At 36.3% G+C, this 25,397-nt stretch overlaps 1 protein-coding gene across 3 annotated transcripts in view; it reads left to right on the top strand.

Moving 5' to 3' along the window:
- The window catches only part of USP15 (ubiquitin specific peptidase 15), a 63,931-nt gene extending 39,131 nt beyond the window's left edge, over window positions 1–24,800 (top strand). For all 3 annotated transcript variants that reach the window (XM_052667418.1, XM_052667417.1, XM_052667419.1), the window contains 15 exons: window positions 3,126–3,270; window positions 13,486–13,659; window positions 13,953–14,111; window positions 14,780–15,004; window positions 16,956–17,039; window positions 17,129–17,223; window positions 17,387–17,575; window positions 18,395–18,510; window positions 18,613–18,888; window positions 19,178–19,248; window positions 19,612–19,727; window positions 21,242–21,391; window positions 21,734–21,837; window positions 22,549–22,637; window positions 22,892–24,800. In XM_052667418.1, the coding sequence (XP_052523378.1) occupies window positions 3,126–3,270; window positions 13,486–13,659; window positions 13,953–14,111; window positions 14,780–15,004; window positions 16,956–17,039; window positions 17,129–17,223; window positions 17,387–17,575; window positions 18,395–18,510; window positions 18,613–18,888; window positions 19,178–19,248; window positions 19,612–19,727; window positions 21,242–21,391; window positions 21,734–21,837; window positions 22,549–22,637; window positions 22,892–23,077 (2,179 nt within the window). In that variant the 3' untranslated portion in view covers window positions 23,078–24,800. The remainder of the gene's footprint in view (window positions 1–3,125; window positions 3,271–13,485; window positions 13,660–13,952; window positions 14,112–14,779; window positions 15,005–16,955; window positions 17,040–17,128; window positions 17,224–17,386; window positions 17,576–18,394; window positions 18,511–18,612; window positions 18,889–19,177; window positions 19,249–19,611; window positions 19,728–21,241; window positions 21,392–21,733; window positions 21,838–22,548; window positions 22,638–22,891) is intronic.
- The last annotated feature ends 597 nt before the right edge of the window (window positions 24,801–25,397 follow it).

Here is a 25,397-nt window from a genome sequence, read left to right as displayed (position 1 = left end):
AACTTTTCCATTAATTTATGCTATCTTCTTTTCTTTGCTTTTTATAATTAACTACTTATGTCAGCCTAGGCTGAAACTTATTTTCATGCTTCTACCTTACTGTCTCTCACATTGCATATTATCTTCAGTACAGTAATGTAGTTACACATCTGTGGCTCTCCAGGATCCATTGGCACCTCCATATGGACATGAGATGCGGTGACTTTAAAGGAAATAACAGCTTTTGTTTTGAAGATAATTTTATCTGACTAAGCTGATTTTTGAGACAGAGAAATGAAAGGTTATTTGTAGCAATAGTTATTAATGGTAGTAGTTTGCAAGGCTGTTACTCTAATTGTTATAGTGTGATCATAGAATTCTAACAGCACTTTTAATCTGAAAAATATTATTTCCTTATAATGGTATAGAAATGTACACTATAAGTATAGCATAAAATAAAAAGAAAAAAGATAAAGAAAAAAATTTCATCATAGAATCACAGAATGATTTGGGTTGGAATGGACTTAAAATATCACTGCCAAGGGCAGGGACCCTCCCTCCTTTGGACCAGATTGCTCCATCCAGCTTGGCCTTGAACACCTGCAGGAATGGAGTAGTCACAGCCTCTCTGGTCAACCAGATTTAGTGCTTCACAACTCTTGTAGAAAAGAATTTCTTTCTAATGTCTAATCTAAATCTACTCTCTTTTACTTTGAAGCATTCATACCTTTAGTCCTATCACTGTACTTCATGCCCTTTACTAATGACTGCTATTAACCTCGTATTTCTTTGACCAGTCTTAAAGGAATGAAGAGGCACAATGTAGTTTAAACAAAAAATTTTTTCTTCTAGAAAAAGTGAAAGTTGCAGACTGAAAAAGCTAAGAAGACAAGTCCCCTGCACATAGTATGCCCTGTATTTTTCCTGATGCATTTTGATGAAGTATCGCTGCATAAATGTGATGCTTAACTCAAAAAAGGATTAATTGGGTTTCTAGTATCCTCTGTAGTCCATTGATGGTCATTATGGTTGTCAATCTGATTAATAAATGAAGTAGTATAGTTATTTCACTAGTTGAAGAAATAGGAATATTTGTTGCATGTGCAACAGGTGGTAACTGTATTCTCTGAATCTCTAAAATGTCCTTCTGTGGACCAGTATAGAAGATGAAGTAGAAGTGACTTCCCCTTTTACAATAGAAATACCAGGAGTTATTGCCTCTCAGAGCAAATCACCGCTGAAGACCTTTTTTCAGTGAAGAAGCTATGGAAAAGAAAAAGGAGAATGAAAAACCCCATGCTATTCAATCTGCTTCTTACCCCTGCATCTCCTGAACTTCCCAGAGAGATCTCTCTTCTACCAACCACATGAAAAGTGTACTTGTTGAATCACATGAGGAAAGCAATAGGAAGCAAGCAAGGATTGCATGTAGCTTACTGTGTACCCTGTACGTGTGCAACCTGTGAGAAGCACGTTTCTTTTGCAAGGACCTGATTGTGCTGGGGGTAGTGAGGCTGCCAGCTTAAGGGAGTTGAGGCTGATGACACTAGCTGGGCTGCAGTTATAAAGGGAGATAGAAGAGTAACCTTCCCTGGATGAACTTGGGTCTAATGATGGGAAGGAGTTCATCAGAGAAACATATGTGAAGGGAATGGAGCTTCTGGAAGTTGGAAAATACCTTCTGTAAACTAGAGTGAAGGATAGAAACTAATCTTAAACTGAACAGGCAGAATGAACTTTACAGGGATTCTAACTTGGGGTATGGTCCACTAGCACTTTTGGGGCAAGCCAGAGAGCAGGAATATGTGTAAGTATGGGAAAGGGAAGTATGGACGCATGGAAAGTCACCTACTAAATTAAAATGCACAGGTTTAGAAGTTTGGCAGCAGTTGCTACAAGGGACAGTGGAGCTCATATCTGAGACCATCAAAAAATGCAGAAAATCTCTTCTTCTGTTTTTCAATAAATCTTGTTATTAAAACCAAACAACTCTTATCTGTGAAGAGTGAATACTTGTACGCTGTGGAGACAATTGAAATTCGGTTGGATACAGAGTGTTACACTCTTGAAAGGATTTGGGTACTGTTGCATCCTCAGGCTTTTAAAATCATAAACCTGAATTATTTACTAGTTTTGATTATTTGCATTGCATATTTTTCTTTGTCTTAATATTTGACTTTCACATTTTTGTTCTAATATCTTGTAACATGAATAACACTCAGTGACTGCAGAAATCCTCTTGAAGTTTAGTCGAAACTATCATGCAGATTTAATAATGGTCACTGCCTGAATTAAAGACTTTAAGCATTCTGTTTGGCTGGTCTTTAAATATATATATATATGTAAACATATATATATGTATATATTGCAGAGCATCATCTTAGAAGATTCTTCTGCTTTTCTAGTGTTCTCTGTTATGCTTTCTACACTTGTTTACACTCTGTTTTTTTATACTCTGTTGTTTTATATTTTGTGTTTTGCATGTCTTCATCCAGAAACAAATTGTTTCAAATCTTACCAATTTACCTATTTCAGTCCTCTCCAGTTTCACCAAATAGATGCATCATAGTGATTGATAATGAAGTTGTTGCAAAGCATTTTGCGCATTCTTTTACCTCTCAAGGCTTTCCTGCATTTGCATGCTGGATTGTGCTGTCCTAGCAGGGAAGCTATAAATAGAGTGTGTGATGCAGTGAGGCAGCTATTCCACAGTGGCCTTGGAAATCTCAGCTCTCACCTGTAACTCTGCGTTCCCATTCCCACTGCCCTCACTGTTGCAGTAGCAGGATGCAAGAGGGCATAAATGATTGATTGCTGCTGGTGGTGTCTAAAGTCTGAGTGTGTTAAATTTGATGGAGCAGTGAAGAAAAGAGTAAGCTGTGAAGCTGCTCCAGTCAGAAAGGGGTAGGGATGTAATATCTGCAGTCATTGCAGCATGTTAGATTTTGGTTGTTTGCAGAGGTGACTTTTAAACTGAATTTAATGTTATTACCAAAGTTAAATAATGGTTTTAATCTTTTCTTTTTCACAGAATTTACTTTAAAATTTTTAATCATTTATGCTTTTAAAGTACTTGTAAGCATGGAGGTACTGCAGATCATATGTTTACATTGTGATTTTTTTTGTTTTTGTTTTTTTTTTTACAGTGTGAAAAATTCAAATTATTGTCTCCCATCATACACTGCTTATAAGAATTACGATTATTCAGAGCCAGGAAGGCATAATGAACAGCCAGGCCTGTGTGGCCTGAGTAACTTGGGGAATACATGTTTCATGAATTCAGCAATTCAGGTATGTACTTAAGAGTAAAATTAGCTTGGTGTATTATTTGGAAAATAATATTTTGTTATATCTTGCCGTATTTGGGAACTAGCATTGAGATGCCAGTAAGGAGCAGAATAGGATTAATACTTTGAAATTATATATCTGTATTGGTATACTGGGAAAACTTATTTACGTAGCTGCATTCATTGCTTCCCTCGTTTCTTGCACTGGGGATAGTGATCTGTTTCAGAAGGAGACTGAACTTTCTAAATGAATGAAACCTTAAATGTGATTCATTATTTCGTAATGATTGCTATGCAGGCATTTTACAAAAAATACTTTTTTGAGACATACTTGGGTGCAGACTGTAATGCTGAAGTCAGAAAGTAGATGGCCAGTGTATTTTTGGGCCTTTATATGCAATTATCATATCCTTTCAAAGCACAGATTACTATGCAAGGAGCCATTGAACATATTTCCCTATGACTCTTGCTCCTTCATGAATGAGATATTTTATAGGAATATTAAGTCTCGGTTCTTTACTATGATAATAGTGGAAATAGTAGTGTATCTGTACTCTTACCAAGACCAAAAAACAATGTAGTCATTTTACTTTTAAGTGGGAGCTTCAGTGGGATAGTCATAGAATCGTGGAATGGTTTTAGTTGGAAAGGTCTTTATAGCTCCCCTAGTGCCAACTCCCTGCCGTGGGCAGGAATACCTTCTACTAGGTCACACTGCCCAGGGCTCCATCCAGCCTGGCTTTGGGCACCTCCAGGGATGGGCCATCCACAGCTCCTCTGGGCAACCTGTTCCAATGCCTCACTAGTCTCACACTGAAAAGTTTCTTCCTTATATCTTATCTAAACCTACCCTCTCTCAGTTTAAAACAGTTTACCTCCTTGTCATATTACTACACTCCCTGCTAAGAATCTCTCCTTATCTTTCCTGTAGGCCCACTTTAGATGCTGAAAGAGCCGTTATGAGATCTCCCAAAAGCCTTCTCTTCTCTGAGCTAAATACATTAGTGTTGGAAGGATCCAGTAACTTAGTTTCTTCCTGTTTAATTCTGGAACTCATGTTTTTGTCTTCGAAGCAGTCTTAGTTCAAAAAACTGTAAAATGTACTTAAGTGGGTTTTTTTTTGCATTTTTGTCTACAAAGTATATAAAGATATTGGCTCTTTACCAAGCATATTTGAGACTTAATCTTTTTCTTGGTCATCACAAGGATTCCGTAATTACTTTGAATTCCTTCTTTAGCCTATTTAGGTAAAAAGTAGGTTCACATACATTTGTAAGCTAAGTTTATGAGATTTTTGAATTTTTTTTCAGAAGAAGTTACATTCTAGAGATACGTAACTTTCTGTCCCTTCTTTGTATATAGACTCAGGGAATAATTGGGGTTAGGAAGGACCTCAGAGTGATCGTGGGTCCAGCTTTTTGCTTTTGTCTATTGATGGTAGTCCTGTCACTGTGTACTTCGGAGATGTCTGGCTCCGTGTTCTCTGCAGCCTCCTTTTAGGCAGCTGCAGACAGCAATGAGCTTTTTGCCATTTATTGTCTTTCCCAAGTTGAACAGATGTTTGCAGCTCTCAGCCTTTTTGTGTATGTAGTTCTGTAGTCCACTGGACCATCTTGGAGGCACACTTTCTTGCACTGGGAAGGTCTTAAAAGGGCAGTATTACAATAACAGGCTCTCAAGTGCCAAATAAAGGCGAAGACTTGCTTCCCTTTGCCTCTGGCTACTATTACGAATACAGTCCAGCATGCAATTGTCCACCTTTGCCACAAAGATGCACTGCTGACACATCTGCTTTTCCACAGAAAAGTACCTCTGGATCATATTATGTAAAGCTGTTTTCTGTCCAGTTAACCCCAACTGTAATGGTATACATGGTTATTCCATGATTATTCCTTATTTTATTTAAGGCATCCATAAGGTTTGATGCATTCATGTTTCAAGGATACTTAAAAATTAGTTGAATAGTGAGGGAAGTAATGAATGATTTTTTTTAGCACGCTGCAAGAAAGGTGGCTAATCTGAAAGTGAGAGGATTTGTGTCATCTGTTCTGAATGAACTTTGTCAGTGTTCTACACTGCTTGTACAATGAAATGACCAGCCCAGTAGATGAGGAGACAACAGTGAATATTATATTCTTGGACTTCTGTAAGCCCTTTCACAGTGTACCCCATAGGGTCCTTATGGAGAAGCTCTTGATGTATGGGCTTGACGGGCAGATGATAAGGTGAATGAAAAACTGGCTGAGCAGCTGAGCGTGCATAGTGATCAGTGGCACAGAATCTAGTTGGATGCCAGTAACAGGCAGAATACCCCAGGAGTTAATATTGGGCCCAATTCAGTTTAATATCTTCATCAATTATCTGAATGGTGCGACAGAGTGCACACTTAGCAAGTTTGCAGATGACACAGAACTGGAGAGAGTGGTGGATAAGCCAATGGGTCATGCTGCCATCCAGAGGGACCTCCTCAGACAGGAGAAATAGACTGACAAGAATCTCATGGAGTTCAACAAGAAGTACAAAGTCCAACACATGAGGAGGCAAAAACTCCAGGAATTAGTACCAATTGGAAAGCAGAAAAGGACCCAGGGGTGCTGTTAGACACAGAGTTGAACATGAGTCAGCAATGTGTACTTACTGCTAAGAGAGCTAGCAGTATTCTTGGCTGCATTAGGTAAAGTAAGAAGCAGGTAGAAGGAGATGAACCTTCCCCTCTACCCAGTGTTGACGAGGCTGTACCTGGAAGGCCATGAGAGAGGTTTTAGTTTCTCTCCTTGGAGGTCTTTAGAAGCTGCCTTAAACGTGATCCTGGGAAGTTTGCTCTAGGTGAGCTTGTTTGAGCAGGATGTTGAGTCAGATGGAGATCCCTTTCTATCTTGGCCATTCTGTAATTCTGTGAATAAAACTCCGTATGTAACCTCTCTTGATTACTGAATTGCATCATTATACTGCTGTCCAAAAACATATTTTTTCTTTGTGGGCCAGAATCACTATTAAAATCAGTGTAAAAGAATATTTTTAGTAAAAACACGATTTTTTAATAAAGCTAGACTGTCTAAAAAATAGGGATAATTTTGACTACAGGCTCAAAACTTTGTTAAAGTAGGCTTGCATTTGCGTATATGTAGATTTTAAAACTGCCAGATGAAAATGATTAGCATTTAGTGTCTTACATAGCTTTTATCACTCTATTCGTATCCCACTATATTAACTGGATTTTGAAAATCCTGAGGCTTGCATTTTAAACAAAGTCAGCTTTGACTTTGTCGCTATTTGGTTATATCTAAGAGGTTGGGTGTTTAAATAAGAATTATAAGAAACTGTGCAGTGCAAGTAAGTTTTGCTGATACATGAGATAATGTTTTGTGTAAGAAAACTAAAAGGCAGATTCAGTTGGCATGTTGAATCACAAGTTTTAGCAATTTTTTTTTCTTCAAATGTTTTATTTGGCACTCTGTACAAGGAAGTATGGAGCATCTTCCAGTTCCATCTCTCCAGGAAACCATTTTGAAGAACATAATGTAATCCTAAAAATCATTGAGAATTGTTTTCAGTGAAAATTTAAAGTGTCATATGCTGTGCAAGGTCTGCTCTCTTTTCCCTATTGCTACCTCTTCACTTCTGCATTTTTTTCCAATTACGTTTTTAGTTCATGTTTGATTATTCATGCTAAAGGTACTTAGTGCTTTCTTAGAAATGTGAAATGCCTACGGCCCTAGCAATCTGAGCACATTTGATCACTAGATCTTGGAAGCAAAAAAGGGGTGGGATAGGGTGTAGATAGGAAACTAGGGAATTCTGCTTAGAAATGTTGGATACCGTAGTCTTTGACCTGGATAGTTGAGTGCACCCTCAGCAGGTTTGGGGATGATAGAAAATTGGGAGGAGTTGTTGATAGACAAATTTGCCATTCAGAGGGACTCCAGAGGCTGGAGAAATTGGCAGATAAAGGCATCATCAAATTAAGAAAATGCAAAGTCATGTGCTTACGGAGAAATAATCGCAGGCACCAGCACTGTGGGGCAAGAATGGAGGCTGACTAGCTGGGAAGCAGCTTGGCAGAGAAGCACATAGGGTCCTGGCAGAAAAAAAGCTGATCGTGAGTCAGCAATGCACGCTTTTGGCAAAGGAAGCCAAAAGGTCTCCAGGGCAATATTTGAAGAAACATCGCCAGTACGTTGAGAGAGGTGAGCCTTACCCTGTTTTTGACACTTTGTCCTGATGAGGCATACCTAGAGTGCTGGGTTAAGTTCTGGGCTGCCCAGTACAGGGGGGAGATGGAAATACTGGAGCAAGTCCAGTGAAAGGCAACAGAGATGATTAAGGAACTGGAGTATCTGACCTGTGAGGACAGAGCAGGGACTGTTTAGCTTGGAGAAACAGGTGCTCAGGGGGACTTTACCAGCATGTGGAAATACCTCAAGCAAGGGAATAAAGATGCAGAGCCAAACTAAGTGATACCCACTGAAAGGCCAAGAGACTATGAGTACAACTTGAAACACATGAATTACACTTAAATATTTAATTTTTTAATTTACTGTATGTTTTATCAAACACTGGAACAGATTGCTCAGTATTGCTGTGGAATCTCCATTTTAAAGTTCCATGAAAACTGATTAAACATAGTCCCAAGCAACCTGATATAGCTGATCCTTCTTTGAGCCTTCTTTGAGTTGGACTAGACAATTTCCAGAGGTGCCTTCCAACCTCAGCTACTCTGTGACTCTGTATTTTGCTTTGTTTACTTATTCCAGGCTTACATTCTTCAGGTGTCTTCCTTTGCAGTTAGGTAAACACAGTTATTTATCAGGATAAATCTGTTGTCTTTAAAGAAAAAAGTTTGCTGTAGAATTTAAAGCACTGAAATAATTTCCATTTAGATTCATAGTATGTTCTATGTCAAGAGCTCTGCTTCATTCACTGAGTAATGTCCATGTAGTTTCCTTGAACAGAGGTAAGTTTAATCACTTATCTGCTGATTCCTACTTTTCTCTGATCTTTCTCCTACTCTGCCAACATTGAGATCCCTTAGTGTTCCCAAAAGAGGCTTTTCTGCTTTAGAAACCACTTCATTTCTCAGACAGCTTCTCTTTGCTGTGGTGTCCCGTTACAGTAAAGATGATTTGGATCTGAACTGTTATCAGTGTTCTTCAGACAGGAGAATCACATCCTTATATCTTACTGTCCAGACTGGCAGACTTGTCTCAAGGATTTTGCACCTAAACTGTACTATATAGATATTCTGGGCAGTTTTTTTTTTTACAAGTTCAATATAGTTTTTCAACCTAGAAGTAAAGTTAGGCTTAGTGCCTTAACCTTCTGTGTGATTTTTGATTGATTTTAAGAGACCTTTTGTTTATTCAAATAGGGTCTTTCAGTGGTACAAAGTTCAAAACAAGTATGGAACAAATGAATGGGTTGGAACTCTTGCATAGGCTTTTCAAATGCTTTTGAAGGCATATTCCATGTTTTAAACTTTAATTTACTTCAGTGTTAAACTCTAAGGCTTGATTTTATTAGTAGAGCCTAAATCATAGAATCACTAAGGTTGAAAAAGACCTCCAGGATCATCTCGTCCAACCATCTCTCACCACCACTATTTCCCCACTAAACTGTGTCCCTTAGCACTATTCCTGTAGTTCTCAGTATTCAATAAAACAGGGAAGATGAAAGGGAGCTTGTAGACTTTATGAAAACGTTTTATTATAAATGCTTGAACCCATGCCAAGCAAAAAAAAAAAAGTGTACTTGGCAACTAAGTCTTTTATTCACATTTGTTCATATACATGACTATGATGTAAACTGAAAAAATAAGGAAAATATGAATTTTCTGAAGCATTGCTGTGCTGCCACCTGTGGATCTTTCCTAAGTACTGCTTTGCCATTTTGGAGGGTTAATGATCTTTTGCTGTGAAAACCTGAGAATTCACATAGTTTTCATTTTATGATTCAAAAATAGAAAGATGAAAGTTTTTTTAATATAAAAATTTTCACCAAAACCTGAAATGAGCAGGTTGTTAGTGTTCTGTTTTGGTTGCCATAGGCATACAGAGTTTTGAATTAAGGAGGAGTGTATTAACTGAATTGTTTTTCTCACCACATGTGATACTAAATGATAAAAAATGATTCTCCTGTAACTGAGATCTCTGTTTCAGTTGATCTAACCTTGGTCTCTTACGAGGCAGCTGAAATAAGAAATTTTAATGTATTTTTTTTTGTAAAATTGTTGTTAAGTAGGACAGATCAAGAAGTGAAATATCTGCATGAATACTCAATGTTTAAGCTTAATTTCATGATCACAGTATCTCCCCATTTCCACAGTTTACTGACATAATAGGTAATTTGCTGTGAGATTTCATTATCACTCCTATATAATATCCCCTATGAGATGGGAATTAATACTTCCTGATTACCCTTGGGTCATAGGATAATTCGACGCAACCTCCAGCTCAAAGGAAAGTCAGATTTGAGGTCAGACAAGATTGCACAGGGTTTTGCCCAGCTGAGTCTTTGGAAGGTTTTCAAAAGGGAGGCTGGGTGCACAGCCTCTCTGGGCATTTGGCTCCAGTGTTTACTGGACTGAGTGTTTCCTCATGATGGAAACTTTTTGCCTCATCTCCTTAACCTCTCCTTGTTTCACGTTATACTGATTGTTTCTTGTCCTCCCACTAAATGCCACTGTGGGGAACCTGCTTCCATTTTCCTGTTTACCTCCCTCTAAGAAAGCTGTTTTTGGATCCCCCTGAGATAGTGTCTTCTCCAGAAGAGAATAAGCCATGATACTTGAGCCTCTCCTCACAGGGGGAGCAATGTTCCAGCCCCTCCTTCTTCATGCATTTCCTTTCCTCTTTCCTCTGAGTCCTTGGATCTATAAAGTTTTCCCATATTTAATTTATGTGGATTTAGAGAAGGATAATTTGTTTATTTTTCATCTTGCATGAAAGTTTCATAGGATGACAGGTAGAATCAGTGAGATTATAGTACTCCAGTGAAGCTACAACACTAATATATAAGGCACTAAAAATAATCATTATTTATTATTCAATTTCTCGTGCATCTTATTGCCTCCCACACCATACCAGTTAGAGCTATTCATTTTAAACAGCGAGCTGTATATATGTGTTCACAGATGATTAGGTCTCCTTTTTGACTGAGTATTTTAGAATTCCCACAGGCTGGTTGTGTGCTCATGTGTGCACCAGCAATGCATGCATTAGTAATGCAGTTGATGCACAGAGCATTGTTTTGTTGTCTAGATTTCTTGGAGATTAAGATCTTTTAATACTGATTATAGTAGGGAGTTGCTATCCACAGGCTGTTCTGCTACTGGAAAATATATTTTTTTTTCCATTTATAAAGTAATTAGGATGTAATGTGGAACTATAATTCCAATATTAACCTTTGTCACGTTGAAGGCTAATATTTCTGTATTTCGTCACACATGTAATTGGTGATTGCTCTTGAAGTTTCTACATTCTGTTGCTTTTTCTTTTTTTCTCAGTGATTGTGGAGCTCAACTTCTAGTTGGGGTTCAGACACCAAGACACTTCTCTTTACAGAAATTTTTTTCAGATTAAATAAAACTTGTGGAGGTTGCACAGCCTGATATGAAGTGCTATCCTGTTAGCTCATCTGTTCACAAAGTTTTATGTAGTTTTACAGCATTTGTCTAGTTTTTGTTATTTTCTGTTGTTCTTCATCTGTTGGTATACATGCTAGTTTACTGCTCTGTGTTTTTAAAGCAAAATACACAAAAAACCTTATGTCAAACAGAGTGATATTGCTGCCTAGTAGATGGGAATAATTTTTCTTATTATTACTTTTACTTCTCTTACTGATTCTTTCCATAAGTCTTCCTTGATAACTACAACATATTATATCATAAGGAGAAAATTCTTTCTAAGTGGCTTCTGGATGCTTTTTTTCTCTGGTGTTAATCAAGACCTTAAATAGGTTTCTTTCATCAACCTTTTAAAGAAGAAAACATGCTTGCAAGTATTTTGCTTTATCAGTTATGTTGAGAAGTTTATGCATCAGTGGATATGTGACAAATTCCATTAGTTCTTTTAACAGCTAGAGATTGCAGAAAAGATGCATCTCAGAAATGACCACATTCAGATAGATACTTTCTCCAGTTCTACCATCAGTGTAATCATAAATTGGAATGTAGAAATAGTTACAAACAAAAGGGAAATGTTCTGTTGTAATCTTCACATCATACATACACGGATACAAAAGAGTAGTCTGAAAAAGTGACAAAACCCATTTATAAGGTGATAAATGGAAAAAGGTAAGTTTACTTCTTGATTAAACAACACTCTGTCAGTGCATTAAGTACAGTGCTTTATTAGCAGTATATAGGAAAATTTGCTATTTTTGCATTTTGCATCAGAACAGTTCCTTGTTCTGATATTACTCACACTAAGCTGGTCAGCTGAACTGATTTGAACTCGAGTAGTCCAGACTAGAAGAAAAGTGAGGAGGAAAAAATAGTTTTTGGACAGGTTAGTGAGATAAATACGTTTATTATGAAATCAGATGAGCATCACAATCAGCAGAGAAGGAACAAAACTTTTTATGTCAGCAGTGTCACATTCAGTTTTACATTAAGATTAGTTTTATTTGTAGTTAATTGAGCATGGTTTGCACTGAACTGTTTCCAAGTATCTGGTGGAACTTGAAGTCCATCTATTCATTTAGATTGATACTAAAAATGATATGTTGAAAATTGACCGTTTCGGTATGGATTTGAGAGACCAGATTATTCTCGAACTCTCAGCTGTGAGAATCAGTTCAGGGCTGACAACAGATCTTAGGTGGTGTTTTGGGATGGGAGTAAGAATTCTTTGCCATATGGCAAGAGAAAAATGAGTTTTTACCAGCAGTCAGCATTCAAAAGGCTTGTAATAGTAGGATATTTTTTTGTGGTGTTTACAGCTCATGAAATCTTGAGATGAGGAGGGAAAGAAAGCAAGGAGTGTAATAAGGGTGTCAAACTCAGCTCTGTAGCACAACTCTTTTTCCATTGAAGTATTTCACCAGTATAACAATAGAGGCAACAACAGAGTAACCATTTTTATCCTGCCTAATGAAATTGTAATTCTTCCAGTTTCAATTGCTGCATCTTACACAGTAGCACATGCAAAGCCAGAATTTTTCTTCCTTTTGTTTTTTTGCAGAGAGGCAGATGAGACTGTCAAAATGTCTTAATTTTTTTTAGATACCTCAGTAGAATAAAGAATGCAAAAAACTTAAAATATGTAGTCATAAATCTTTCCTACACCTTATATGCTGAGGCATGGAATTGAGATAATTTCTAAGTGATGGAAATTTTTTTTCAAAGGAGTGTCAGGAGTAGCACAGAAATTCAAAGTGGTTTCCTGAAATTGTAAATGATACTTCAGTGATTACTTCCTGCTATCTGTAAGTGCTGACAGAAAAGAGAAACGTATACTGAGAATAAATGATGATCTCAGTCTAAACTAAAGCCCTTGCTTTCCTTGGTTTACTTTCAGCGCTGAACAGCTTCACAACATTTAAAAAAACATAGGAAAGGCTGCACTAATTCTGATCCCAAATCCTGTTGTTTCAGCATAGTTTATTGTCTTCAACAGCATTCATAAGCAGATGCATGAAAAGAGAAGGAATGGGGCAAATATTACCACCTTCCCTTCCTTCACGCACCTGCCAGAAAAATCTGTTTTCACCTATTTCCAGCTCACTTTTTTTTCTGAATGCTATGTACTTCGACTTCATTAAGCCCCACTGTCTGTTCTCATTATTTGACTGTCTCTCTTTAGGGCCTTTTATGTTTCGTGCATTTATAACAACTCTCAGCAAGGAGTTTCATAATACTGCTGTTCATTTATGAAAAACCACCTTCTCTTTTTTTTTTTTTTTTTTTTTTTTTGAACCTGGTTAGAAATTGTGTTGTTGCACTGTGGCTCAAGGAACATCATCCATATGTGACTTATAATGATAGCTGCAGCCATTCTTGGCTTAAAAACATTTATTTCTGAAAAAGACCTGTTCTCATCCTTGCTGGCAGTAGACATTACAGTTTAATATACTTTTTAAGGCTACTTTAGCAAATTATTTTTTCAAAGGAGTGTCAGGAGTAGCACAGAAATTCAAAGTTCTAACATTGTTTTCCTTATTTCATTGTATTTTGTTTAAAAGTAATTCAAATCATCATTCTAAAAATTCTTTCTGTTTACAGTGTCTGAGCAACACACCTCCTCTAACAGAATATTTTCTCAATGACAAATACCAAGAAGAGTTGAATTTTGACAATCCTTTGGGAATGCGTGGTGAAATTGCAAAATCTTATGCAGAGCTCATCAAGCAAATGTGGTCAGGCAAATACAGTTATGTTACCCCAAGAGCATTTAAGGTTAGTATGAAACTTAACCTGAATGTTTGTTGTCAGTTTGGGTTTTGTAGTGTCAGAATTCAAAACTTACAGAAATGGGCAAAAAAAAAAAATCTAAAGTCGTATCATCAGTATGCAATGCGTTCATTTATTAAATGTGTTAACTGAATTTTGGCTTCCTGTCACCATTGAAAAGCTTATTTTTTATGATTTTGTAAGTATTTTTCTTTTCAAGTTTCTTCTATAGCATCTCAGAAGTAGCTCTTCTGCATAACAAATAAGATGCCGGACATATTTCTGTTTTTCTTTTTTAGACACAAGTGGGACGATTTGCACCACAGTTTTCTGGTTATCAGCAACAAGATTGTCAAGAGCTACTGGCTTTTCTCCTGGATGGCTTGCATGAGGATTTGAATCGAATTAGGAAAAAGCCTTACATTCAGTTAAAAGATGCGGATGGAAGACCAGACAAGGTGGTCTTTATTGATGTTGGGCATCTTGCTTTTAGTCAAAGCTATAAGCGGCGGGATACTTTTACGTGATTGTGCACTGAAAGGCTGGGATACTGATGAGCTGTTGATTTTTCTGGAGGAGACTTCACAGCATAAACCAAGACCTTAAAATTGAGATCTTATTCAAGTTACTGCTATACGTTTCTGTTCCATCTGAGGAGAAGCAGGGGACTGGGTCAGAAGACTTCAAATCCTTTTTATTCCATTCAGTGCTGAATTCAGTTAGAAAAACAGTTTCTATTCTCTTTTTCTTTTATGTTTGTCTGTAGTATGCGGTGTCCTCTCACTAGTACCCTTACTTCAGGGAAACTCCTCTGGCACTGAGCCACAACCATACTGATCTGATCATTACTCTTGTAGTAAGGGTTACTGCAGGTGGAATTTTTTTTTTGTCCTTTTGTCCTACTCCAAACCACGTGAAGTTTTTCCACCCAAAACTGAAAAGATTTCTTTCTGTCATGGGAAAAAGCGTTTAAACTGTGATCCTGGTGGATTAATTGCCAAGTCCTTTGGAGTAAGATTTCAATGGCTGGGTGGTAACCGAGAATATTCTAACAATTACTATTAGTAATAATTCTCTACTCATTCTTTCCTGCTTTATTATAACCCAGGTTGTGCTTTAATTACAGGTAGTTGCTGAAGAAGCCTGGGAAAACCATTTAAAAAGAAATGATTCCATCATCGTAGACATATTTCATGGCCTTTTTAAATCCACTCTTGTCTGTCCTGAATGTGCTAAGATTTCTGTAACCTTTGATCCATTTTGTTATTTGACACTTCCATTGCCCATGAAAAAAGAACGCACTTTGGAAGTTTTTTTAGTCAGAATGGATCCACTTGCTAAGCCTATGCAGGTAAGCCTCTTAGTTAATATATGAAATTCCTCCTTTGTGGAGCATTAAAAATGATCCTCTGTTCCTTTATATTGTTAAAATTCAAAAGTTCAATAAGCAAATTCATCAAGCTTTACTTTTTCTGATTTGTGAAGTGCCTCTTAGAGTGTCTGAGGAAGACTAAAAGCATGCTCTTAATTTCTGTCAGTTTCAAGGGCAGTATTAGAGATTTCTTTATGGCTGTGTTAATAAGACTTCTTAATCTTTAAAATATATGCTATCTTCCTTTTTTTACTGTAATGGATTTTTATTGTGATGGATTTGTATGATTTTTTAAAAATACATGTATGCCTAATCCAGACTTCGTTCTTCCGTTTCTTAGCCTCAGAAGACAAGTATAAGAGGATTGGTGATAAATGATGCAAAAAAGCCCTAAATCTATTAGGTTGTGCTGAATCCTTCTTTGCTGCCATAATAGGCCAAATCTGCTTTGACTTAATAGTCAAAAATTTCAGATGAGATTTCTTTGTTTCTTTCTTTGATAAGTTCTATTGCCTATTTATGAGGAAGTACGGTATTGCAAACCTAAAAGTGGCATAAGAAATGTACATAGATTATGATAACATAATAATGGAATGATTCTAGCTATACCTTATGGTATAAGGGAGAAAAAGTGAAATAAATAAGACACAGGCAGACTTGTAAAAATGAAATTGGAGGGGATTTCAGGAACGTTCTTGGAGTCGGTATGAGTTAGGGAAGTCAGAAACAAAGGAATTTGAACTACTGTTAGAACTACTATGAGCCCAGTTAGTTATGAGAACAGGTTATATCTTATAAAGGAGAGAACGTAATAATCAAACTAGAGTTTGGGTGTATCCTGATTGGATATACACAAGAGATGCACACCATTTGAAGGTGACCCTTGTATGATATGAGGTGATAGTGCATATAGGAATGTAGAGAGATTGGAAAGAGCATGAATTTGGGCATGCTTTTGTGAGTGTAGCTAATTATATGTATAGGAGATAACAAAGGCATACTGTATGTTGGAATTAATTACAAATTTACAATGCCTTATTTCTTATGCTTGTTTCTAGCTAATCTTGTCTTTATTATGCAAATAACTCTTAGCTGTTTGAAGTTTCATTAGTAACTGCCAGCGTACTCACTAAGAAGCACAGAGAGGTTTTTTCTGACTGTTAATTATGAGCTTCTGCCTTTGCAAATGAAATTGTAGAATTCAGCCAATAGCCGCTGCTTTTTGTAGTCAGAAAGTACCAAAGAAAAAGCTGCTGGCACAGTAGCAATTCATTTAACAATAAGTTAAGCCATCAGGAAAGGCCATGGTGATATTTTGAGATACTTAGACAAGTACTCATGGGAGAAATCCAGAGTATAACCATCCTGAAGAAAAGAAATATCCTGGCTTTTCTTACCAAAAGCTTTTGGCTTTGACTTCAAGAATATATAATCGTTCATTTTTTTCTGCTTTCTTTGTTGTGGTTGTGAAGTTTAGGCCAAAGATTTTTATAGGACAAGTTAAAATAAAGAATTCCAATAGTGCTTCATAAAACAATATGTATACCAAGTTTAAGAATCTACTCAATAGCATACATAATATTTCAGTGCCTAAATAAGTAGGTGCTGTTGAAATGTAAGTGAAAGTTGGCGCTGTTAGTTGCCTTATGCAGAAAATAAAATTAAAAAAACCCAACAGTGTGTAGACTAGTAAATGTATTCAACATGTGCATGTCTGTATGAGTAAAGCTGTGAAGGTCTAAGTACTGTTTTCAGTAACTTAATGTATTAGCTGATTTAAATACTTAATAGCTTAATAGCTTAAGAATGAAAGAAGAGTATTTGAAGTATGCTGAACAAATTAAGGTTTTTATTTGCTTTTTGTTCACATGCATCTTTGGTCTATAAAGAATTAAAGTTTTTTTAATGTAATTTTTTTTTTTTTTTTTAGTACAAAGTAGTAGTTCCAAAAATTGGAAATATATTGGATCTTTGCACAGCATTGTCAGCTCTGTCAGGTGTTGCTGCAGATAAGGTGAGAGTAATTTCTTATATAAAGCAAAGCATTTAACACCTCCATGTTTGTTAACCTGATTTAATCGTACATACTCCGTTTTCTTTTAGATGATTGTTACTGATATATACAATCACAGGTTCCACAGGATATTTGCCATGGATGAAAATCTGAGTAGTATTATGGAACGTGATGACATTTATGTGTAAGTACAGATAGGATGTTTCATGGCTACATTCAATTTTTGTTATTAGCGTAAGATAAAAACTGGAACATAAGGCAAAGACAAATCAGGTTGGGTTTTTAGTTTATTTTTCCATTGTAGCATTTTAAATAGCAACTTTCTGTTTCCAATTTTTTATTTTTAGGTTTGAAATCGCTATCAATAGAACAGAAGATACAGAACAAGTTATAATTCCTGTTTGTTTAAGGGAAAAGTGCAGGCACACTAGCTACAGCCATAGTGGTTCTTCGTTGTTTGGTCAACCTTTTCTCATAGCAGTGCCTAGAAACAACACTGAAGATAAACTGTATAACCTGCTGCTGCTAAGAATGTGGTAAGGTTATTGCTTAAAGAAAAATGCTAATAGTTATAGGGGGTGGGTACCTGTTTTTACATTCATTGCTGACAGATTGAGTAGATGTCAGTAATTAGTTTAAGATTGAATATATTTAGCAGAAAGCAAATATATTTTAGCCCTTTGAAATGTGAATTTGTGAGGCTTTTGATTTTATTTCTCTTGCTGTTATCATAACCTTATCCAAAATTTAAGAAGTCTTTGGAGAGTCAATCTCTATTTGCCTGAGAAGGGAAGTAATTCTACTGTATACTTAGCTGTTAGATCTTAGTAAAACAGAAATGTTTTGCCAGTTACTATTGTGATTACACCCCCTATAGGTTCTATACAATTTCTACATTAATTTATGTTGTAAAGCTACAGTTTTACAAACTAGACTGTACTATGTATCATTATGTGCAAGAAATTAGTCTTATAGCCTCCAATTGAAATTTATGCTTTATTTTCTATTGATGTAACTTTCCATGTAAGTGAACCTGTATATTTCTTGCATTAAAAATATGGTTAATGAACAGTTAAAGAAGTGATTTCTGATCAAACATAATCTAGTACCAAGAATCAAGTGGTAGAAAATCAATTAACTGTTGAAAACAGATCACAGTCAAGCAGAATTCTAGATTTGCCTATAGCAATAGATGTTAGGCATTAGACTTAGTTATTTTGAATAAATCAGAAAGGATTGCAGGAGTGGAGTACACTGTGAAGGATTTGTAGCCTTTTAATTCTCAGATACGAACAGTGCAAGTTTAAAAAAAAAATCAGCTGATTCTGAGTGTTGTTTTCACTTGTTATATTCAGCCGATACGTAAAAACGTGCACTGAAACTGAGGACACTGAAGGATCCCTGCGGTGCTGTAAGGAGCACGGTATCAATGGTAACGGCCCAAATGGAATACATGAAGAGGGCTCTCCAAGTAAGACTGGAATGTCTAAATTTGTTCAGTATTTTGTGTTCAATCTGAAACTGATTCTATGTTATCTATTCTACCTCGTATCTCACTGCTCAATTGTTTCAGGTGAAATGGAAACAGATGAACAGGATGATGAATCCAGCCAGGATCAGGAGCTTCCTTCAGAGAATGAAAACAGCCAATCAGAAGATTCAGTTGGAGGTGACAATGATTCTGAAAATGGATTATGTACTGAAGATACTTGCAAAGGTCAACCACTCACGGGACACAAAAAGCGATTGTTTACATTCCAGTTCAATAACTTAGGCAATACTGACATAAATTACATCAAAGATGATACCAGGCATATTAGATTTGATGACAGGCAACCTAGGCTTGATGGTAAGTCATGGGGAACGGATTGGGCAACATTTGATTCTGGTATTTTTTTCTCACTCCATTTCCATGGAGTATTTTTATAATTCCCTTTGTGTGATACTTGAAAAACCTTTTTTTTTTTTTTTTTCTTCCAAGAGTAAATTCCAAGTAAGTACTTGTTATTGTAATTAACTCTGGGAAATGCAGAAAATGTGTGTGCTTCGATTTTTAATTCATTTGAGTGTTTACCCAAGATTGATACGATCTGATGTACAACTAGAAATAGTAAGAGAACACATGTTTTTAATCTTAGAAAGATCTTTCCTTGCGTTGGATTGGGATCCTGAGTTGAAGAAGAGATACTTTGATGATAGTGCAGCAGAGGTAAGCTTTTCATGTTGCTGCCCTTTCCAGCAATAATAAAATTGAAGTGTAAAAATAGAACTTTCCGTAGCATAGAGATAGTAAAACTGTTTGAAAGAAGCACTAGGGTAACTTTTTTCCACATTACTGATAGCAAAAGCGATGCCCTAAACAAACTTCATTTACATGTGTAAGCCAGTAGCAAGTCTCAGACTTACTAATTTAGTAATAAATCCAAAGCTGTGATACAACTCTTGCTTGAATGGTTTCTGATCAGTTTTTCCATATATAGGAGCTATATAGTAACTCTTAATAGAAAGACGACATCACTAAAATCAGTTTTGTTTCATTTGTTCTCTTAACTCAAGAAATACTTCTCTTTAGGATTTTGAAAAACATGAAAGTGTGGAATATAAGCCTCCCAAAAAGCCTTTTGTGAAATTAAAAGATTGCATTGAGCTGTTCACAACAAAGGAAAAACTAGGTGCTGAAGACCCATGGTAAGGACAAGACATCAAAATTATTCCACTTTGTGGTGTGTTTCTCAAGAGGTATTCAAAAACAAATGTAAATACTTCCAGAGATACCTGATAGTTTTTTTTATGGTCTTTTGAATCTCTCCAAGTTTAACAACTTCGAGCATGGTTACATTCTAAAAGTATTTTTATATCAATTGATCGTACAGCTGCAGTTGTTACCATACGTGGAAGGTTATGTTAGTATGGGAGGTGATTTGTGTATTCGGAATTAGGAGGAAGGGTGAGATTCTTAAGATGCTTTAATCTGTCAGATGTGATCCATGGTGAATTTTAAATACTATGCCAAATCCAGTATGGTGAGTTAAATATTCTTTTCTGAGATGGAAACAAAGTCTGTCACTAGATAGAGCTTTTTTAATGCAAATATGCATAACTTGCCTTGCGCTGATATATGAAATAGGGATGTGCTTAAGCAGATTTGTGGAATGGGAGGTCTCTGTAATCAGTGGAACCTTTCAAATTCATGTACCAAACATATGCCATTGATTTTTATAGTGATTTGTGGTTCTTCCAAATTCTGAATTAGGAGTGATATTGGAACGTTCACAGTTACAGAATGCTCCTGTAAGGTCATCCTTCTCTGGGATTTGTCTTAAAATCTTCTTCAAACACTTGAAGCTAAGATTTCAGTTTGAAGACGGGGTCTGCCACTTTTGTGGATACTTAGTTTTGTAGACTTCCAAACTTTCATAACCAAAGATTGTCCTTTATTTCGGCAGTAGAGGAGGCTGACTTAAAACTTCTTGTTTTTTTCCAAGTTGGGCAGATTATGCAATGCTGGACAGACTTAATTTGAGATACCATATAACTCAAGTACAGTGAAGTGCTTCTATTTTTGTAGCATGTTTTAAGCAGAAGGTTGAAACAAACAAAAAAAAAATGCTACTGCTCAGCTCAAGAAGTTGCTTGACACAAAGTCAATCATTGCATCATTTCTTGATATTTCAGGTCTTGCCATCACTAATCCAGCACAGGTCTTGGCCTTTTTGGCACTTGCCTACTTACAGAATAGATGCAGAGCTTTTGCAGATTCCAATAATCACTGCTACGTGAATTTAACAGCCAGTGGGATGAGATGGGAAACGGATGGATTTGAAAACTGGAACTTGAGAAATACACAGCTGCATGTTATTTAAGGGCTTTCTTACACTCAGTTTTCCTGATCTTTAGTCTTCACAAAATGTGAGAAAATTGTGAGAAAAGACTACAGAGATTACTGTAGGTGAAGAGAGGGAGGGAGCTGCCACTGATGTGTTTAAAATACTGTTGAACTCCACCGTGAACCTGCTTTGAGTAGCATCTTATGTTTTAAACTGGAAGAGAGATCAGTGGCACTTGTAATAGAAGATGAAATGTGTGTGTAAACTTTTGCCAATTCAGTTTTTCCCTTGTTATTGGCTTTCCCTATGGTGCTGTATTTTAACATGCAGTTTTTTTAATTTTTTTTTTTTTTTTTTTTTTTTTTTTGCTTTTAGGTATTGTCCAAACTGTAAAGAACATCAGCAAGCTACCAAAAAGTTAGACTTGTGGTCACTTCCCCCAGTACTGGTAGTTCATCTAAAACGCTTTTCCTACAGCAGATACATGAGGGACAAGTTGGACACATTGGTTGGCTTTCCAATAAAGTAAGAAACGAAAGTATTTTGGTGCTAGAAATATAATGCATGACTGGGCATATGTTTAATCCAACAATTATGTAGAGTGGTTCTATTCTTGGATTCCTTGCATTGGAGCTATTAAATACAGATGACAATAGGTGAGTATTAAGAAGTCTGTCAGTGTCATTGGGCAAATTTACTGGTGCCATTTGCATTTCTCAGAGTCAAGGAGGTGCGTTGTCAGTGTGGCGTAGTGTATGTTTGTTTGGGGGAAAGTGTAAAGTAGAGGGCTCAAAGACCATTGCAGTGTGAGATGGTTTACAAAAATATTAACTTGAAATCTTTTGGTTTGCTTGTGTTTTTTAATAGTGATTTGGACATGTCAGAGTTCCTTATTAATCCAAACGCAGGGCCGTGCCGTTACAACTTGATTGCTGTCTCCAATCACTATGGAGGAATGGGAGGAGGGCACTGTAAGTTATTTCAGATATCATCACTTTACATGTCAACTTTGTATATTTATTTTAAATACTGATCACTTTCAATCATTGGCTTTTCTTAATGGTCGAGGGATTATTTTTTTGCTTCCTTCGCAAGAGTTTTAATACAAGAATCTATGTGAAATGAGAGTTCAAGAATGATTGCAGGTTCTTTTTAATTTTTAGTTCCAGATATTGTGAAAAGTGTAGAAGAAGAGTTCCATAGGAGCTACTGTTCTCTGACAACTAATTTTGTCTTACTTGCTTATATTTTTGTATACTGTAGATCTCCTTGAAAGCAGAGAGAATAATGAAGAAATGGTTAAGGGTTTTCATTTCAAATATTCTTTCTCTATGTATATTTTCTTTATTTAGAGGAGGAATGTTATTGGTGGTGGTGTTTTGAAAAATTGAAAAAGCCTGATTATCATGACAGGGGTTTTTAGTAGGTAAAAGTGTTTTACCATAACAAACTGTAGCAACTGGAATGGATGCCCAGGGAGGTGGTGGAATCACCGAGCCTGGGGGTGCTCAAGGAAAGGCTGGATGTTGTGTTGAGGGACGTGGTTTAGTAGGAGCTGTTGGGAATAGGTGAACGGTTGGGCTGGGTGATCTTTTAGGTCTTTTCCAACCTTGGTGATTCTGTGATTCTAACTGACTGTAATGAATCTAGGAAGGTACAAAGATTGCACTTTTCTGTCTTAGATACTGCTTTCGCAAAAAATAAGGACGATGGAAAATGGTACTACTTTGACGACAGCAGCGTGTCAATTGCATGCGAGGATCAAATAGTGGCAAGTACCCTTTGCTCTTCTACAAATGAGACTGTTGGTGATACTAACTTGAGGGAGTTTAAATGAACCCAGCAGTAAATCTGCATGTAGTAGTTTGTCTCGTTCTAAAGGACTGTACACAACAAAAATGTTTTTCTCTAACATGCAGGAAGAATCGATATGAAGCTTTTGATCTCTGTGTAATTTCACCTTATCGACTTGTAACTGATTGTGTTTTGCCTGGAGTCTCATCACTGTCTTGCACTCTTTTACAGTCCAAAGCAGCGTATGTGCTCTTCTACCAGAGACAGGATACAATCAGTGGAACTGGCTTTTTTCCTCTTGACCGGGAAACTAAACAAGGTGCTTCAGCTGCCACAGGCATCCCACTAGAAAGCGATGAAGACAGCAATGAAAATGATAATGATATAGAAAATGAAAATTGTATGCACACTAACTAATGGAAGAACTAGAAGCCATAAAAGAGACTTTCCTACAGGGGATACCTATTGAAAGAGTGAAATTGCCCACCAAATTAAAAAAAATAAAAATCTGAGATGGGGAATTTCAGATAACAGAATGTAAATCTTTATTACATTTTAACATGTGCAGTACTTGAAGTGAAACAATAAAATCTTTAACAGAAATTGTCTCTAATGCATTTACAGTCTTGTATTCACAAGCTATATATAGGAAATCACAAATAAACCCCTTTTAAGTTTTCTGCTGCTGTTCTGATGGATTATGTTTTCTTTGGTTTTGGATGTGAGTTAATGACTAAAATGTTAAATCTGTGGACTTCTGACATTTATTTTCTTAGTACTGCAAGAATACTACTGCCAAGTCTAGTTTCTGGATGAATATATTCATGTCCCTTAGGCTGTCACACAGACTATAAGTGAAAATGTCATAAACATAAGCAGTAGTTTCAAAACATCAAATTTCTATGTTTCTCCCTAAAAAAAAAAAAAAAATACCTTTTTTAATTTGATCATGATAGAAGAAATAGCTTGAAAAGGTGTTTTAACCTTTTGTGATATAGTTGTGCATCCAGAATATTATGTTCACCTTACTGCTGCTGTGGAACAGGTTCTGGATGTCATGCTGCATTAACAAAGTTTTTCAATTAAATGTAAGTATCCTTTGTTGCTTGTTGGAATCTACTCTGCAAACATAATTCCTGTTATCTTGCTTATAAGACATGCATAATTTTAATCTGATGTCAGTCCAAAATTTAAAATTGTGCTGTAAGTCCTCTCTCCCCAGTTTTCATAGTTTGACAGCTTGCAAACTACTCTGTAATAGGGTCAGAGTTAATAGTATTCTGTATCCATAGTAATGACTGTGTATCGGGCTTAGATGAGAATTTCTCGATATAACCTACCTTTAAATCATTAATGAGCAAACTGGTTTTAAAGGTAGGCCTGTTGATTTTCTTTGTGTGTTCCTGTTGGAATTCACCATAGCCTTACAGCTCTGAAAAGGTAACTCATTATAAGAGAATTGGCATTTGCATGTTCAAGTCAGAACCTGTACAGTATATAAGGCATAAGAACTTTGAATTGGGTTTCAGTTAATTGTGTTCAGGGGTCCAGGATGCCAAAATAAGTGTGACAATTAGAAACATTTTTTAATTTGCTGCTTTCCCTTCGATCTAGTTGGAAGAATGTATTGTTAATTTGTATACAATACTGCCTTTGAGAGGAACCCTTGATTGCGGGGCACATTTCACATATCTACTACCTGGAGAATGGCTTTGTGTCCCACTGTTCAAACAGATAATTAAAAATAAAGATAAAAGCAAAAAGTATGACGTTCTTCACTTGAACTAATCAAATACAATAGGTTATAAATTGTGTATTGTAAATAAAAGTTCACTCTGTGAGTGCACATTTTGGTAAATTATTTATTTATGTTAGCATTAAAAAGTTTAAAAAATTGCATTTGACCAGGATATAAATGAGGTATGTTGGACATGGCTTTGCTTTATACCTTGATATTAAACTGGTGTTTCATCCTGGTATTTTAAAGCTGCTTTGAGGTTTTTTTTTTTTTTTTTAAATGTAAACTAACCTCCTGCATGACAGAGGTTAAAATTTTGTCTGCACTTGAGTTCACTTGGGTTTACATTTGAAATGCGCATGTTTATTTATACAGATTTCAATAAAGCTATTCAAGGCCTTATTTAGTCTTTCAGTTTCTTACACATTCTTTTACCACAGCCTTCGTGTAGTGAATAGTCTTTATCTAACCAAAGGATTTATGTGATCAGTTTTAAGAATGGCTACATGATTACCACCATGAACCCAGAGTAATGGCATCTCCAGAAGATAATACGTATGTGTAGGACAGATTCTCTTCTGTCCTTGTTCGGCTCTGAAACATTTATAAGGCAACAACAAAAACAAACCTTTGTGATTAGCTTTTCTTTTAAAACTTTTTTAATAAGTAATGATCAAGTGACAAGATATTAACCCTGAGATGGTTTGTGGAGTGAGGCAATGTATTTTAAGGTTAGACAAACTGACACGGTTCAAGAAAAATGATGAAAGCTTCTTGGAAATGTGGAAGACAGCAGTGTGATACAAAGCTAACAAAGGAAAACAGCATGTGAGTTTAACTCACAGTAATCAGAGCACTTCAGAGACAAATGTGGAGCAGAGGAAGTAAGCCTAGAGAAGGAACCACCTTTTTGAGAATCATGCACAATTTTCCTTCTCTACCAAAAGGGCCCCGTACAAGAAAAGCAATGGGAGTAGAAGTGTATCATGTTGGCCTATA

This window comes from Tympanuchus pallidicinctus, unplaced genomic scaffold, assembly GCF_026119805.1.
Source record: "Tympanuchus pallidicinctus isolate F22 unplaced genomic scaffold, pur_lepc_1.0 scaffold8, whole genome shotgun sequence".
NCBI classification, from domain to species: Eukaryota; Metazoa; Chordata; class Aves; order Galliformes; family Phasianidae; genus Tympanuchus; species Tympanuchus pallidicinctus.
Note: the sequence above shows the minus strand (reverse complement) of the source record. Positions and strands in the feature narration are given on the sequence as shown.